The sequence below is a fragment of the Melozone crissalis genome, unplaced genomic scaffold (genome assembly GCF_028551555.1).
Source record: "Melozone crissalis strain CALT ecotype California unplaced genomic scaffold, PUWL_Pcris_2 ptg000019l_1, whole genome shotgun sequence".
NCBI lineage: Eukaryota > Metazoa > Chordata > Aves > Passeriformes > Passerellidae > Melozone > Melozone crissalis.
Window position 1 is genome coordinate 19787456 of NW_026535797.1, and position 18422 is coordinate 19805877.

The window sequence follows — 18422 nt, forward strand, 5'->3', positions numbered from 1 at the left end:
AATGTGGCTACCAAAGTCTTCCAGTGCCTGTTGGCTAGCTGACTGTCACTGTACTGTCACGAACTACCTGCCTGATCCACACAGGTGGGGACAGGGAAACAAGTAGGCAGAGTTGTTGATGGAAAAAAAAATTAGTTCCAGGTATAATATGCCAGTTGAGATTGCCCTTAAATATGAGGCCCCTGACATTCTGCAGGACAAGAGTACACACAGAGTCAGCCTCACCCAAGCTGGGCCTTGCTGGTCTGAGTTACACTGCCTCACCAGTGCAGAGGACAGAGAGGGGGTTTTTTGCCCAGGAGACAAGGCTATTGCACATAACCACCTCCAAACCAGTTTGTTGTACTGTCTGTGACTGTTACTTGTGATTTACACATCAGAGCAGTGAAAGCCGTGGAGGGATCTCCTTGCACAAGCCCTGCAAGCTTTCATCAAAGCTTAGGATAATGGCCTGATTCCATACGACCCTCTTGACTGCAGAGAATATGACTTTGTATATGGGCCCTCCCAGGGCAGCTTTTTCACCAGACTGACCACACTACGAAAACAGAGAACAATCTTTCTGTTCTTAATCAAAGTATCTTTTAACTCCTTTGACACCAACAGAAGTGGCATGGCAGGTAAGGCATGATTTTACATGTATCACAGTTTGTTTTAATTAGATTTAATACGAAGAAAAAATGGTAAAGATAAGGAAACAAACATTCTCTCCTGATTGATTCCCTAGCTTTGGAAAGCAGCCTAATTTTAACACATATTGCAGCAAAGAGCTTGACATAAAGTGCTGGGGGAGTTACCCTGAGCTGTTAGGCTTACACTCAGCTAACACAAAACTTAAGCCCACACAAGTGGTGAAACAGTGGAACAAATTGTCCAGAGAGATGGTAGATGTCCTGTCTCTCAAAACATTCAAGGCTGAATGGAGCTCTCAGTAAGCCGATTTACTTAAAGATGTACCTACTCATTTCAGGGGGTTTAGGACTGGATGATGTTTGGGTCCCTTCCAAACCAAACCATTCTATGATAACCCCTAGTACAAAAGCTGATGAAAAATGAGATTATTTACATTTTTTTACACTTCATATGTGGGCAGCTCTGAAAAGCTTTTGTTTAGAAAGGGCAACAGCAAGTAATGCAGCACAAAAAATAGCATTGCTATTTGAAAACCAAAGCCTCAAGCACACAAACACACACATTTTTGCATAGATTGAGACTTCGTAACAACCAATCTGCAAAAGATTATTAATAGCTGGCTTGGGTAAAACCCAGGCAGTTAGCATCACTTGTTCCAAGAAGAAGGAAGAGTTGCAGTGCAAGAGGCAAAGAGCTTCTGTCAGGAGGTAGGCAGGAGATTCTGACTCAGGGAGGACTAAGACCTGTGCAGATTTACTGATTTGCCTTCACTGCCTTGCTTTGTTAAGTTTAGCTATAATCCTTTCTCTGAGCTGCCATGGCACAGGTGCATTCCTTTGGAGATGTAAGGGAACCCAGGGATAAACACCAGCAATCAGAGCTGCAGGAGGTCTCCACCAAGGGGCTCTCAGATCTTTGGCCACTAGAGGGGAACGAACACTGCAAAAGTGCAGGGAGGCATCACCTCCTGAACAGAGACCCAAAAGCAAGAGCAGGCAGGAGGTTTGCTGTGCTTCTCCCTGACTCTCTGGAGGTGTTAGCTGTCCTCTCCTGGAGAAACATGCCCTCAGGCCCAGGGTGAAGAGAGGATCTCCTGCTGTTTGCAAGCAGTCCCTGTATCTTCCTTCCACTTCTTCAGCCTCAGATGAGCTTCATTGCCTTGCAAGAGTCACCCAAGCACGCTGGTACAAACAATTTGGGGTTTAACAACTGCACAGTATCAGAGGACTCAATCCTTCCTTGTGGCTTCCTGTATGATGTTTGACTAGAGGCCATTAAGAGAGACGATTCAGCAATAGCACCTCTTCTTCCTACCCTAGCAAGATACAGCCATCATCATCAGCCCTTGTATCTGTATCAAACCTTCACTGTACAGTGTTTGGGCATGGTCCTTCTCAAGGATATGTGTGATGATCAAGAAATTTCGGCATTTGTGAACAATTTTGCATAGAGCAAGACAAAGTAGTGTCCCTTCATGCATGCATACATGCTTTTAAAGCTGCCATCTGGGGAACATACTAGATGTGTCTGCCTCCCCTCTGCCATGCAAGACAGTGTTTTTCAAGCATGAAAAAAACCCCAAAGCAGATGCACTGAATGGGAATATGAGACCTCTCAGAAGGGACCACTTGGAGTCCTTACTAGTGGCCAAGTTATTCCTTGCTCTCTGACCTAGTTTCTCTAACCACTTTGAATGATCTTCAAATAAAAATAACAAAGGGCCTAAGGGTTAAACATCCTAAGGGGTAAACAAAATGGTGGTGACATCAGGAGCTATTAACCCAAAGATGTCATAATCTGCAATGACCCTTCATGAGAATGCTATCAACTCTAAGCTAAGGGTTACAAATCCCATGTAAAACATCCATGGTGCAAATCACCTCTAAGCAGCTCTTTTGTCAAAACCCTATCATTTACAAACCCTTTTGCTCTCTAAAGCCTGTAAGTAGGCCCACTGGTGTTTGGAAACATTGATTAAAACAGGTACTTTGAGTGGACAGCTGGGCTTTTGCCTGGAGTTACATCTTCAAGCTTTGTTTGGAAAACAATAGTTGGATACATATACAGAATCCAGAAAACCTGAGATTAGCAGAGAATATGCTAATTTCATTCATCAGTGTCTGTTTTCACAATTGAAAATTTAGAGGCAGAGACTAGTTTAACTAACAAGTTCTTGAACTGACGCATGTACAAAAATCCCATTGGATGAGTTCTGATTAAGATCAAAGGTGTCCTTTGAACAACCCAATCAGTTATGCCTTTATCACAGAAATCTCAAAGCTCAGGCAGAGTTTAAGAACACCTACAAGCATTCATGCACATACCTGCTCGTGTTTTTCTGAAGGGTTCATTAGAGAGACACTTTGTACAAACATTCAATATTTCTCAACCAGAACTGGTCCTGTGCCTTAAATCAGAGTAAAATAAACCACAGCACAATCACAACATTATTGAATTGACGAAATTGCCGATGTGAGCTGTTGCCTACACTGATCACAGTGTGTAAAACTCTCCACCCTGCATTCTCAAAAATACAAAGCACCTTCTGCTTTGCTAAAATAAGCAAAATTGCTCGAGGGTCATTCACAGCCAGACTTTGCCAATGGCTTTATGTTGGCCCCTCTCCACTTAATCATTCCTGTGCTCCAGTCCCCAGTTGAATCATCTGTTGTCATAGTTAGCAGAAGTTACACCAACACCAGACATACACAAAACATCATGTCTTTCCTCTGGTTGAAGTCTATCAAGACTGCAGAGTCCAGGTAAATTTGCCAATCCCAGATGACATTGAGACCACAAAACCAAAGCTCAGCACTTTGCTTTGTAGAACGCCCTGGCTACAGAAGTGGGACTAAAATGCTATCCCTGCAGAAAGTGCTTGTTTCTGCCTTTTAACAACACTAAACTAATCAGCATTCATTCTGCTTGGTTCTGCCTTGAGATGAATTTGATCCCTAGTAAAGCTTGGATTGCCGCCACCTGTTATGTGCCTCTTTTTGCAGAACTCCTTTTGAAATATCTTTGGAAAGTCCTGATAATGAAAACCCATACTCCTTTACTCAGCTCTGAACTGATAAATTTAGAGGACTCATTGGTTAGCAAAGTATGACCTGCAAGGAGAAGAGTCTTCAAGCCTCTTTCGGCATTTGAGTTTTTTCCAACCAATTTGTTACAAAACTTACTGCAATGCAACTTCCCTGATCAGACCCAGCTTCTTCTTACAGTACAGGTGCTCACTTCTTTTGCTGCTGGGCAGTGCTGACAGAAGGTGGATGGGATGTAATCCAAATACCCAACTGCCAAAGGTGTCTCTGAGCTGCCCAAAAGGCTTGCAGCTGTTTCTTCAGCTCCTCCCCACTTCGTAACCCAAACTACAGGCAGGGCTTTTAACATCAACTTTTACCAGTTTTGTCTTTTGTCCTTGCCAAGGCCCTCAGCTTCTTACCTGTTTAGTTTTAATGAAAATTAGCCATTCAACCTTCCTTCTCAGTTAGTTTAGCTTTTAAAAAGACTATTCTTAGTGGCAGTCCATGTAGATAATTGGTGATTCAGGGCATAGCCTTTAATACTTTCCTGCCTAGAGCCCAAAATCCAGCATTACCACTGCCTGATCTGACAGATGATCTTACCCAAAGCTTTGCAGGAAGGGCACTGAAGTTCAACTCCATCCAAAGCATCTGTTGAACTCTGTTGACATGATATGGAGTTTACCATTTGCAGAATATGTAATGTTGTGGGGTTTTTTTCTTTTTTTCCCCAGTGAGATAAAGAGGCTAATCTGTGTTGTTTTCAAGAATGCTTTGGATATTATTTTTCTGTTTATTGGTGTACTTTTCTAGAAGCAAACATTAGCTATGTGGGCCTGCCATTGCCCTCATGAACCATACCATTATGTTTTCAATAACTCCTCCAACCTTCCTTGTTATCTTGTATTTCTCAAAACTGACTTCTCTTGAACTACAGGTTCTGCATATCACTATAGCCACACTTACCTCTTCACAATCAAGCAGCATCCCTCTGGTTTTCCAGGATTGCTAATAACAGAAGAAAACTCAACTCTGCAAAGCTCTGTAATAAAAGAGCTTTTCACTAAAATAGCTGAATTTTACATCAGGACATGGTTTGATCTTGGAAGAACTTCCCTTATAGAAACTCTTATAACTGAATTCAAAGGAGACAGGATTAGGTTAGTCAATAGCATCACTACTATAGCACTAGCACAGATATTTTACCAAATAATAATTGAAAAGTTTTCCTTAAAAACATTGCTACACAACCATTCCTACTATGGTCACCACAGAGAGAAGATGTAAGAACCTGAAAAATAACTGGTCCCAGCTGCATCCCACCCAGAGTCTTTTATTGCAGCAGGTAGAGTGGTCCTGATGGAGGTAAATGAGCTCAGCTGGAGAGGGAGAAGCACCTTAGCAGCAGTCCCTGAAAAAGAGAGAAGAGGCTGAGAGAGAAGGGAGGAGCTTTCTGTATCCTGAGATATCCATTAGCTGTTTGGAGTAATTGGCTGCTCTCAGCTGTCCTGGAAGGCATAATGCCCAGCTCCTGGCTGGTGTGTAATCTCTCCTTGGTGTTTAGAAGGATTTGGGAAGCCCTTCCAAAAGCACAGCTTGGGAGGCACCATGGGCATTTCTGGTTTTTGAGATCATGCCTCACCTGAGTGCCTGGGAGAAAGCTGCTTTCCATTGCACTGCCTTCAGGACTTGCTGTGCGGTTCCATTTGCCATGACACGGCCCCAAGGAGGCCCTGCTGGGGACAGAGGGACTAGCTTGCTCCAACAGTGCTCTCAATGGCACATGGCCACGGCTGGGCTCTGGGGACTCACAGAGCTTGGCTCCTTGCCTTCCTCTGTGGGAAATATTTGTAACCTGCAAGCACCAGAGAAAAGCATTGCCTGCACTCTGAAGAGCATCAGAGAGGTGCATGGGGGCCATGAGGGAGATACCCACGGGCAGAGATGAGGGGCTGGGGCTGAGCCATGCACAGGCCAAGGGAAGGGGTTCCTGCCACAGAAGTGCTCTTTGATTAGTGTCATTAAACGGTGGGTAAGTAAAAATTATCGTCTTCTCTAGTCTTTCCACTGCCAGATGGAGCGATTTCACACTCACCTGCAGAGGGAGACAGCTCCTCTTTATTAGCCCAATTTTGTTGACACAGTTTGGTGCCTCCACCTTACTAGGCTGGAAAAACCAGATAAGGAATTGATGTGGCTGTGGCAGCCCACGGTCAGATTCTCCCATGGAGATGCTGCCAGGGTGTGCGGGGACCCTTCCAAAGCCAGCACCGGGCTGGAGCAGCAGTAGTTTATGAGCTGGTTGTAAAGTCCTTCAGGGGAGCAGCCCCCGAGGCAGTGCCAGGCCCTGCCATGTGCTCCAGCAGTACTGCACTTGCTGGCACTGGGCTGAGGAGAGGGATCATAACAGGAGCCATGCCAGCGAGTGGCTTCAGCCCCTCCCTATGCCCCACAAGGAGCTGCTCCCAGCAGGGGAGCTGCCCCTAGCCCAGGGTTTGGGCAGAGCTGCGCAGCCATCACCTGGAACACGCATTCATTTGCAAACTCAGGGTGTTTCCAAGCCAGGACGGCTCCCAATCACAGGGCCTCACGCAGAGAAGTTTGGTGAGGAGCTGTGGGGCCGGGTGAACCTGAAAAGCTGGCTCAAGCGTGCCCCGAACACCTCCTGCCGCACTCGGGGCCCTTGCAGGGAGATCGCACTCAGCAGCGAGACTGGGGGTGCTGCTGCACCCTGCGGCTGCTGCGGGACCCTGCTCATGATGCCCCTGCCCTGCCGGCAGCAAGGCACCGAGGCAGGAGGCAGCTTTGCCCTGTGCACGGCTCAGCTGGGGTTGCAGCTCTTGGGTGAGGCTTCTTCAGTCTTCTGGAAGGTATTGACTCATGTCCTACTTTTCCTCGAGGGGAAGGGGAGAGGAAAAAAAAAAGGCAGAAAAAGAGCTTGCTCCCTGCTTGCTGCCTCATAAACCACAGTTTCAATTGTTTAATTTCCCAAGTTACACCACAGCCCTGCGTGCCTGTCTCAGTACCTATGACAGGGAGGGCATTTAGTAACTGCCGGCACCGTGCCCAGGGATCAGGCACCAAGCTGAAGGCAGAGCTGCATGAAGGATAAAGCTCACCTACATCCCTTCCCCCACCATGGCTTTTAATTTGTGTGACAGGCTACTCATTATTCCTAATTTAACTTAATAACTAGCTTGAGCCCTTGTCATACTTTTCTTCTGTATTCAATACTGAAAGAATAACAAGGAGAAAAGAGAAAGGAGATGAGTAAAGAGAGAAAGCTGTGTGTTTATTAGGAAAAGATTTACAGAGGACATAAATAAGATGGAAAAGCTAGAGTAGCCTTCATCTTTAATGAGTCTGTTTAAATACTTCTATAAAATTACTTTATAACTTACAGAATGGCTCCTGACAGTTTCTAAGCCAGTACACAGGTTTTCCTAGGGAAGACTCTTTACTTCAGGGGTGTTTTTTGAATGTCCACTCCTTACTCACAAGGTCCTTGGGCAGGCTAATGCTTTACTCCACTAGAAAGAGTTGCCACCAAGTTGTGGAATCGTTTTTAAACAGACTTGACTCCCTGGATAGAAATGTCTCCTAACTCTGCAGTAGCTTTGGGAATAAAAGCAGCCATAAGAAATTCAAGAAGTTAAGAGCATATCTGATAGGGGACAACATGCTAATGATGCACGTGGTGCTTGCTTGAGCTTCTTTCTGAAATTGTGAATAGCAAGGAGGAAGCATACGAAAATAGATTCACATTTTTGTAAGTCCACACAGACTCTTGGGTCTCAAATGCTTCTGTCTGCTATTCTGCTTGCAAACAAAGCCACGTGCAGGTCTCTGTCCTCATCAGGCCACGATGCCTCCAGTTTGCAAACACGGTATGTTTGTCTTCTCCCTCTTTCTTCTTCAAGTTCAAAACAATCCAACATTGTCACCAAGCCGCGAGTTTGCCAGCTCTCTTGCTATGTTCAGCCTGATCTAAATATCCAAACTCTCACGTAGGCAGCAGTAATGATCTCCTTCTTCCACCTGAGAGATGAAAAATGCCCCACCTCCACCCCCTTGTCCAAACTCATCTGCTGGGAGATGACAACAAGGTCACTATAGTGCAACTGGAAACAGGCAGGAATGCTGAAAATTTGTGGCAATATCTCTTTTTTTATCTAAAAATAAACCCCAAATCCCATCAACCTCTTAATTTCAGCTTGCAGACAGAAAGGTGTCAGGCAGACAGTGTTCCTATTACTTATCTACAATGCCCACTTTCCCCCTAATATCTATCAGCACCTTGCTCTGATCTCCCTCTTCCTGCCATTAGAGACTAAGGCTCCACATCCTCAGCTCAGAGGGAATGAAGCCACAAAGGGCTGCTACAGAGCATCATAAGCCTTCATCTTAGCCCCTCTGCAAGCTGAGGGTTAGGGAGGGAAGACAGCACTGCCTGGCCTCAGAAGGCCTCCCAAGTCAGGGCCAGGCACTATTCCAACCTAGAGCAGCCCAGGAGCCCAGCCAAACTATTGTTTCACAGATGCAGTAAAAACATATCTCTTGTCTGGGAAAACCCCCACATGGGACAGCAAGCAAGAGCAGAGGCTAGAACCACCAGTGACAGCAGCTGTGGCAGTGAGGTTACTCTCCAGCTACTGGGAGCACTGCAGTGGCCCCAGTGGGAGCATGGAGCAGAGTCCTTGATCCTCAGTGTGGGCCACTGGCAGTGGGCACATCACACAATGCTGTGGGCAGGTTGTGCAACTGCACCCCATTAAGGTTTGCCTTAGAGTCCAGGGTGAGTAAAAACACCTTAGGTATCACTCCATAGCATGGCCCAAGTAGGGCAACGATATTGTCTGTTCACACAGAAATGGGGAGAGCCTGCTGCTTCTCTAAATGTGGCGTAGGGCCCATTGCTGTGACCAGCTCTCTGAGCTATTGGCTGCTGGTCCTGGCACTTGCATCTGTTCCAGATTTCTTTCATCACAGGTTTGGAGGTGCTTTGGGAATGGGTGTGTGCCACATGAAGACAGAGGAGAGAAGGCACTACATGAAAGCCTGCAGAAAGGCTAAAACATTGCTGATGGAGGTATGTGGAGACCATAGCAGCAGTAATGAGAAGGGAAAAGCACTTCCATCTTGCTTGAACAACTTCCTGTTGTGAGAATCACAGATTCACATTAAACCAAGACCAGAGAACTGCCACAGAGGAGAAAGAATATGAGTTTATTTTAAAAAATAATAATTTAGCTCAAACACAAACGGGATTGCAGAGTGTTGACTGAAGTAGGAAGAACAATATTTATCCACAGAACTTAGACCAGTTTTTCTCTCTTGTAGATGATACGTTCAGTGCCCTTCCTTGTCCACAGCTCTGCTTCAGTTCTCATCTGCACATAAAGTCATCCTGACTACTGGGGCTCTTAGTAACAAGGCAGAGGAGAAATGGTGTCTGCTGCATATGAAATGCTGTTCCTGCCTCCAGAGCCTCCATGATCCAAAAAGCCAGAAGAGCAACTCCAGCATCTAAACCAATGTGCAATACAAAGGGAACAACCTGCACTCCTCCCTGGAAGTCTACCTACCCATGCCCCATTCCCAGCATCCTGGCCAAGTGCTCCCACCCACACCTGAATTCACCCCCCCGCCCACAGGTGCTGTACACAGAGGTGTAGACACAGGCCTTTGCAATACTCCTCCCTCCCCACTCTCTTCTCATCCAGACCTGCAGATCTTTCACCTCTCTCCATGCCTGCATGCCATACATTTCTTGGCACAGCAGCAGTTCATTTCACAGTGATGGGATATGCCCTGGAACACACCGGCCACTACTGCAGTTTTTTCTCATCTGTGAAGTGGCCTTTCATGCAATTGCCATTCTGATACACAGGGCTGGCCCCTTTCCTTCTGCACCACAGCACAGATTTGTAGAGAGCAAATCCAATAGCAGCCAGACACAGCAAGAGAAGAGCCAATATGTCCAGGCAGAAGTACTCATACAAGGAAAGGTCGTAGACAGCCGGGCGAAGGAAGGGCGCCCCATGGTGCCGAAGGACGTACTCCAGCCAATACACTGTCCTGTTGAGAGCGTGCATTGGTCTGTCCAGGTGCAGGGCTGAGATGTGCTGGGCTGCTTTTCTGTAGCTGCAAGGGAAGATGACAAGACATTTACCTTTCAATAGAAACTTCAAACTGAGAAGTGGCCTGACACATCCAGTGATGCTTTGAAGTCCCAAATAATACCTTGGGAGAGGGGCAAGTTTCTCCCATTCTTCTTCTGAAACCCACTCTGATGGCACTGGCCAGCTATGAAGGCACAAACCAGAGTGGATTTTTCTTTGTGTTTTGTTAATAACACTGACAGTTTGGCTTGCAAGTACCTGTTCAGTGAGTTCATGTGTATGACACTTTCTGAGGGGAGTTTACACCCTAAGACCTCACCCAGCATCAAGCAAAAGCTACACACTTGATGAGTGGCCAAACCCTTCTAGATACCAAACTGCAACACCTCTTAATAGGTAAGAAATACAAAATATTTTCAAAATCAAGCTCTCAGAGAGCATTTCAAAAATCAGCAGTTGCACATGTCCCATTAGAAAACAGGAGCCCTGTGTCACTTTTCTGTTCCTGCTTCAGTTCTAGGAAAAAGCAGAGTATATGACTGACAGAAGGAGCAGATGGAGCATTACCTGCAGTTCCCTCTCTGTTTCTACAGAAAGTTTTTTGGACAAGTTCAGGGAGGTCCCAATGGGAGGCTGTGATCTCACCCTCCCTGATGACAGGGTGGCATTAAAAGGTCTGTTCCCCAGTAGCTCAGAAAACTTTCTAAGAACATTACAGTCAGACAGGACTGGATCACACTCCTTAGAAGCAAATGCTGGAGTATCTCCTCCTGTGCTGCATCTAAGGATTTTGAGGCACTGATACATCTGGTCAGCTGAGCAATGCTTGACACTGTGCTTGGTACAGAAGCCATCATAGGTGGTGTAGGGGTCAACACGAAGACACACTGGTCCCTACACACTGTCTGCACCACGGAGGAGCTTGATGCTTCCAGGTGCCTCACCTGGGGTCAGAGATGACGGTGATGACAGCCTGGTAAAGCTCCTCTTCTTTTAGTCTGCTCCAGTCCATGAGGATACCCATGCCCTTTGCCTGCACTCTGGTCATGATGTCAAACTGGTCCCCATAGAAAGGAAATCCCACCACTGGCACACCGTGGTAAATTGCCTCAAATATACCATTCATCCCACAGTGGCTGACAAAGGCTTTCACATTGGGATGGCCTGCAGGTAAAGGAAGAGTAGCAAGTCAATGCCTTCCACGTTGCAACAGGGCTACCAGGGGTTCCTTAACACACAATGTTGATGTATGTTCAGGGAAAAACAGGCATGCTAAGCAGAAAGGATGTTAAGCAGAGAGGATTCCTTTGGGAATACATCTGGTTTTTGCAGCCCAGAATTGCTGAGTAGAGCCTGGAGGAGAAGGGAGATGGGAGCCAAGCACCTTCAAGCAGGTGTTAGGTGAGGAACATGTTTTGTACAGATCAGACACACAAGAAGCAACAGACTTAGATCCACACAGGTGCTGCTATCCTTATGTGCCTTTGCTGTGGTTTGGGCTAAACTCCAGGGGTGTTGCTAGTGGCACACACATACACAGAACCCAGCCTTACCTAGCAGGTCATTCTGGGGCAGCCACCCCATCATCAGCGTATTCTCACCCAGGTTTCTTGGCTTCTGACCAAAATATCTGTGGGAGGAGACAGAGCAAGGGAAAAAAGGAGAAGAGAAACGCAGAGAACAAGAGTAAATTCAATCAGATCAAGAAACAGAAAGCAGACTCTGTGATTTGAAATTAATCACCCCTCAACATTGTTTTTCATCCAACTCAAGTGAAAATGAATCCCATTCCCTTTTCACCTCCACACCACCCTTTGCGGGAGGCGAGCAAATGCACCAGCCATCTTCTCCACCAAATCGCTTGGAAGAGCTCGGATCCCGATGCCAAAGGAGACAACAACAACACCTGCCTCTGCTGCTTCCACCCAGAGACGCAGACCCTGTGGGCAAAACACACACAGCTGCCTTGAAGTATTCTTCCAGAAGGGCCCTTCCCACTCTTGCCTCTGACAGAGGCAGTAGAAACTGTCCACAGAGAAGATGAAGCCAAATCCACCCAGAGCATAAAGCTACATGGTTTTCAACAGGCAACGAACTCTAAAACCACTGTGGTTTTTACACCCAGACAGGCAGAAATTACTTGAGCACCACCTGGTCTTGGGAGTTTGCAGGGAGGTGACCAAAACCTGCATTTCATGGCATTATCTCCTGCTGGAGGTAACACAATTAGTCTTTGACAAGAAAGGTTCTGGAAATGGAGGTACCACATAGGAATAGCTAGGAGAGAGAGAGAAATTGGAGCAAAAAAAGGGAGGCTATTTTCCCATTACCACTAAGACAGAAGGCCTGTCAGGATCTCTACATGTAAGCTGATACAAGAGACAAAACATCACACAGTCAGGAACAACTTCTTCCTGGAAAGTTCCTACAACTCTCCAATGTCAAAGGCTTCTGGAGGGGGCAGAAAGTCTTGCCATATTGACAGGAGACTTCTAACCTTGATAGCTACTTGCAGACAGCAGATTTAGTTTTTGATCACTGGACAGAAAGGTAGCTACAGATCCAGTAAAACTCATAGTCATTCGTCCTTCATTTAGAGGCTACCTGTAATGCTACATAAACAGGCCTGTATTTAGAACAGAGTCTGTACTTTTTTTAACCAAAGCCAGAAGGTAGTAGGGAGAAGACATCAGCAACCACAGCTACTGTGAAGCAAACATGGACTATTCCCTCTTATGCCAGGCTGGGCTGAATTATGTCCTTCTTCAAGTTTCCCATGTATCTCAGTCAGGAGCATTTTAGGGAAGTTTAATAAAAATCTACCTTTGAATATATATACTTCCTAAAATAAATATGCAGGAGAAAATGACTTTTAAAAAATGTTATTAAAAGAGAAAACTAAAGTGATTAATACAGAATATTAATTGTATTTTAAAAGTTAGGGGATCAGAGTACAAAAGAGTTACAGAGCACATCTTAGTGTTATTCTCTAGGGATACTTCTCCTTTGTTATATGCTTCAGAGACTCATGCCTGCCTTTTCAGAAATGCTTAGAGTGCACTAAAACAAGAATCAAGAAGTTTACAATAGAGATATTTTAGCTTCTCCATTCTTTTGAGTTTTACATCCTTTGAGCAGTGCAACCACTGAAACTACTACAGAAGAGAAAGTGCTGGTTTTCCTTTTCTAAATAAAAGTATAATGACTCCTAAACCAGATTACTATGTTATCCATTATAATTGGGCCATAACATTTATCTTTCAGAAACAGCATTGAAGCTGCCAGGGAAGCATGGTTGACCACCAAATGTTCTCACTTTCTCTCAACTACAAATCTATATTTAACCAAGTCCTAAATAGAAGCATTCAAAATCATAGTGTTTCAAATAGGAGGAAATAAGCATTTAATTACATGTCAAATGGGACATTCTTTAAGGCACACCTAGACCTACAGAGGCTCTCTCTTCTGCTGGCATCCCATGATGTGGACACAGACATGCCTACCTGCTACCATGACAGCCACCACCTACTGCAGGGCTCCAAACTTATCTCCATCATTCTTTCCTTAGGTGCCCTGGGATCTGTTCTGGAAGCTGTGAAGCACATGAGTAATGCCCTAACAAACAACTCCCTTCTTTATAAGGCAGGTGTGTACGTGGCCAGGTTGGACCAAGCCAGAGTTTTGCAAGAGCTGTGAGGCAGCCACCCTCTGACACAGCTTTCGGAGCACCCTACGTGCGTTTCATTACCTGCAGGCCGTGCCACATGGGCAAGGCTCATGTGCAGTCAGACACATCTGGAGATCTTCTTTTTAAGGCACCTGATCTCACCTCTTTTTTAACTGAAAAATATTGGTATCCACAGCATCAGTGAAGTTGCCATCAGAGATCTTGAGAGGCCTCTAATAATTTGAAAGTTGAAATATTATCTCCCTTTCAGACCCTTAGTCAGGACACTAGGACATCTTGACTGCTCAAGTTTTATTATCCAGATTTATTTCCCCTCAATGTTTGTAAAAGTGGTAAGACAAGTCCTACTCTCTTCCAATACTGTCTTCAGCCAGAGTTTTTAGGAGCTTGTTCCTCTGAATTTATTCCTGGGATTAGTAAGGCATAGGCTGGAGAAAGCCTTGAGAGGAGTTTTCAGGACTGAATCTTGAGAAAAAGGGGTTGATACCCTGCAGTTTTCTACATTTTGGTATTCTACACTCAATTTAATGAAGGAACAAGAATAGCTGTCCCCTGTGGTTTCTTAACACTACAAGCTCAAGGGCAGAAATGCTCTGTGGGAAATAGGATGAAGGAGGAAATTCTGGATTAACACATCAGTGATGAAACAAAGCAGATTAATTGTTCTTCCCATTCCCACAGGAGCAAACAAACTATTCATTCTCAAGTCCCAGGGGCAGCACTTCCATCTTACAAACTCCACACACCATTTTACATGGACAGTGAGGCCAAATCCCACTTCAGCGTGGCCCACTTAATTCTACATCCTCCCTGCAGCCTGGCAACCTTCAGTGTTCCCTGTCTCGCCAATGCACCCACAAGCACCAAAACACCACAGCTTTCCAGACACTTGGGGCTTCAGAACTTTTACAACGTTCTCCCAGAGAAGATCTGTACTAAGTAGCCTCCCTAGTTGATGTGCAATCATAGATCAAAGCTTTCTTGCACTTACCACTGGAAGGGGCTTTGCAGGCTCAGCCAGGATCCCCCCTGTGAAAATGACATGGGGGAGGGTTGGACGGGGAAAGTCCAACACCACATCATTACAGAGGAAGAACAGACTGGTTCCATGAACGAGGTCCAACATGGATGTCTTGGGCTCCACACTATGCTTCTCCATGAGACGTTCAAACTTGGGCAGGATGACCAGTTTTGTAGCCACACGAGTGATTATGTAGACTAGGAGATTCCAAGTCCTACCAAAAAAGCCCATCCTGTCTGTCATCAGGGAGTTGAATTCAGGGACATAGGCAATGGGGGAGGTGGCACCAATCTCTGCTGGGAACCAGAAGCCAGTGGAAATCACAGCATACTTGATGTGTAGGATGTGGGCCAGGATAAATCCACACATCTCATTGGGGTCCACCAACAGCAGATCAAAGTGCTCCAGCTGGAGTTTCTGCAGAAGGGTAGAATTTCCCAGTACTAGGTCACAGTTTTCCAGGTACTTCTCCAAAAATGAAAACACCTCCAGGGAGGTCATCTTCCCTTGAAAGATACGCTTTATCTTCTCCTGCACCCAGGCATCTGCGTTCTCTGTGCTGAAGGTTCCCCAGTACCTCTGCACGCGGAAGCCAGGCAGGGAGGTCTCCACATCCCGACCTTCGTGGAGTAGCAGCACAGGGTCATGGCCCCGCTCAGTCAGTGCCTCTGCCACCCGCATGAAGACTCGCAAGTGGCTGTCAAAGACTATGGTGGGCATGATCAGCACCTTGGCACAGTGAGATGGCTCCACAGTGAATGCAGTCACGAGGAAAAGAAGAGCAGCAGGGCATGGTAGCACCTTCATCATCTTCATCGCTGCAAGGAGACAAACATGCCATTAATGCAGTATCTCTGTCATGCACTCAGTGATAACAGTTGGAATTGTAGCTGCAAGCCAGGACTTGTGAGCTGGGACAGGAGAGCAGTCTGGAGTCTTTCACTGGGGAACATCCATCCCCATCCACTCTGCCTTGCCCTAAAAAAACACCCCAACCAAACCAGAAACAATCCCACAAAAATACCCCAACAACCGAAGTCAGATATCAGGGGAGTTTTCCAGAAAATCTCTTCTTTGTGCTCCTAAATTAGCTCAAAAACTAGCAGACTGACTCACAGAGAGTTACTGAGGGTGAGTGGCTGGAGGAGCTATGCTGGGTCACAGCACCAGCAGGGACACTTGCTGCTCAGTCCCTGTTTACCGCTATGGAACCAGCTCAGCTGGATTTTATTTTTATTTCTGTCCAGCCAGAACAGCTGGTTCTCTCTGAGGCCTTGATGTCTGTGCAAGTTCGCAGGGAGGCCTGCAGAGCTTGGTGGAAAGGCCATGAGGTATGCTCTGACTTTGGCCCTCACATGGCTGGCGAGGCACTTTGCTCAGCACAAACAAGGCAGGAGCAAGTCCAGGTCACAGCAGGACCCACTGAGAGGAGCCACAATCCCAGAGAGCACAGCTACAGTCTGGACAGAGAGCTGCTCCAGTATGGCTCAGTCATGGGAGGCTCTGGGGAAAGGGCTGGGAAAGGAAAGTGGGTGCCAGGATACTCATCCACTAGAAGGCAGCAAACCCAGAAAGCAATCCCAGAGATGACATGCAACACCTGTGGCACACTGACGCCCCTTAGTCACACTCCTAAAGCTGTCATCCCCTCTGCAGTTTGGTGAAACACCCAAGATTTCTGTTGTGTAAGGGATGTTGCTACATCACTGGAAGCGAACGCACCTCACCCACACCTAGCATTATTTTGGGAGAAGAACTATGTGATAATTATTTGGGAATAGTCAGAAGCAAAGTAGTTTTCTGAGAACCCAGTTCAGACATGCTAGGAAGCAGCAGTGGGAAGAGGAAGAAGTTACAATGGGAACAACTGGAAGTGGATTTTGGATGACCCCCACACGCTAAGCCCCAGTGGGGCTGCAGGGATGTGGTAGAGTGGAATTTGGTACAAGATTTTCTGACAGCTCCTCCGATAGTGCTTGATCAATTAAGAGGTGGGAAAGAAAGTAATGGAAAGATTCTGCTAAATACAGTGTTCAGACTACCCTCAGCAGGCCTCTGTCTGGCTAAACTAAGCACATGAGAGCGAAGACATGGGAGAATAAAACTGCCCTGTTCTTCCTCCAGTGCTTTCTTGTCCCACGTGGAGACAGGACATGGGAAACAAACAAAGCAGCTACTGGTTGGCACCCTCCCCTGTTTCAAAGGCAATTTCTGATAGTGCTTGGACTCCCATCCTTCCCACCCAGGGTCAACTGTGTGGCTGTGCCTGCACAAGCGATAAGAAACACGAGAAAAAGCTAACAGATACCAAGAGGGTAGCTGGACCCACAGAACAAGAGCTCCAGGAGAATATAGACAAAAGTGATGGGCTGGAAAGAAGAAAGCATAGGCTCTGCAAGGAATGTAAGGATCTGCCCAGCATCCTACCTCCCTAACAGCAGGAAACAGGCTGGCCTGTGACAAAGCGTTGGACACAACAGAGCTACAGCCCACAAAGCTGGTCTGGTACTCAGATTACTTGAGAGGCCCAAAAGGAACTTATCCTGCCCAACACCAGGGAAGGTAAAGCATCTGGCTATGACATTCACAGCAGATCCAGGAGCACATGCTGCTTCCAGGAAGCAGGGGAAGAATGGCAGCCATGTGATCTCTGCTGGGATGGCAGGGAGTTAAGGAGAGAAGCAGACACAGGCTTTCCCTGGGGCACCTAGTGGGTCATACATGCACATAAGTATGCCAAGAAGAGTAAAAGAGGTTTTATATGTGGGGTAGGGTGTTTTCTTATTGGGCAACAAGAAAAAAGATGAAGAAATAGTCCAGGTAAAAGGTATAGTTATTTAAAGAAAAAAATAGCCACCAATCTTCAGCCAAGGACTGTGTTCTGCCATGGACCTACATGCCAGACATTGCTGAGACCCTCAGCTCAGCTAAGACCCTCTGGGCACTACCAAAATCCAAATGACAAGTAAGGTGTCAAATCTCAGCCCTCAGGTCAGGGGCAGATGCTGACTCAGTGAGACTTGCAAACTGCTCTTGGTGGTTTCATCTCTTCCAAATCAGGAGCAGTCCCTAGAGGTGCTGGCTCAGGAACCTCTTCTCCCTACCCAAGCAATAAGGGAGGCTGTAAATCTTGCTAAGATGTGAGAGGATGCCAGGCTGCAGGAAGAGACCTTTTTTCCTACTTCAGCTCGATACCTCCAGAGATAATCTCTGCTCTGTTCATGCCCAGAAAGGTACCCTGGTCAAAGCTTCGGCCCTAGAGCTGTGCTGGATGCACCAGACACATCCAATTTTAGTGCTATTGGGATAAAACAAAGGCTAACTACCAGCAAAAAGGGCACAAGGGCTTGTTCAGCAGCTAGTCATTGTTGAAGTCTCAGGCTGATGGCAAAGGGGAAGGGAGTCCCAGACCTATACAAGGGCTAAATGGCCCAGTTTAGAAGGCTCAAAATTCACCTGCTCACCTCGCTGGTTTACTTCTTACTGACACTGAACAAAAAAGCTGCTCCATGAGCTCTGCAGCCTGGGCAGCTGCTGTGGCCAGTGCAGCCAGTTCAGCCCAGTTCTCTGGCTATGGGAGCTCAGCTACTGCAGGCAGGTGATCTTCAGAAATCTTCAGGCACCTTCAATCACGTGGGATTGTGATTCTCTGGGAAGGTGAATTCATGGTTTGTGCCTTGTCAGAGGTGCAAAATCCAGTAAATGACAAAAGGTAAACAACAGATTGCACACTAGGCCCGAGAGCAGAGTAGACGGAACCATCTCCTTGTTTGTGGTCTGGAAGTCCTAGTGGCTACATCACATAAATACTGCAAAAATAATCCTGCCACTGCAAGGGAAAGGCTTGTAAAGAGAGAATAGACCCTTCCCTGTTTTCATGACAAGTGCTTGGCAGAGCCATGCCAGCTGGCTGATCTACACGGAGCAATGGA

General features: G+C 46.4%; 1 protein-coding gene across 1 annotated transcript; it reads right to left on the minus strand.

Moving 5' to 3' along the window:
* Positions 1-9404: 9404 nt before the first annotated feature.
* Positions 9405-15306, minus strand: LOC128937485 (2-hydroxyacylsphingosine 1-beta-galactosyltransferase-like). The gene is made up of 5 exons (XM_054277226.1): positions 14461-15306; positions 11582-11721; positions 11335-11411; positions 10726-10945; positions 9405-9803 (listed from the first exon to the last, which is right to left on the minus strand). The coding sequence occupies exons 1-5, from the start codon at positions 15304-15306 to the stop codon at positions 9488-9490; spliced, it is 1599 nt and encodes a 532-aa protein (XP_054133201.1). The 3' UTR covers positions 9405-9487.
* Between the last annotated feature and the right edge of the window lie 3116 nt (positions 15307-18422).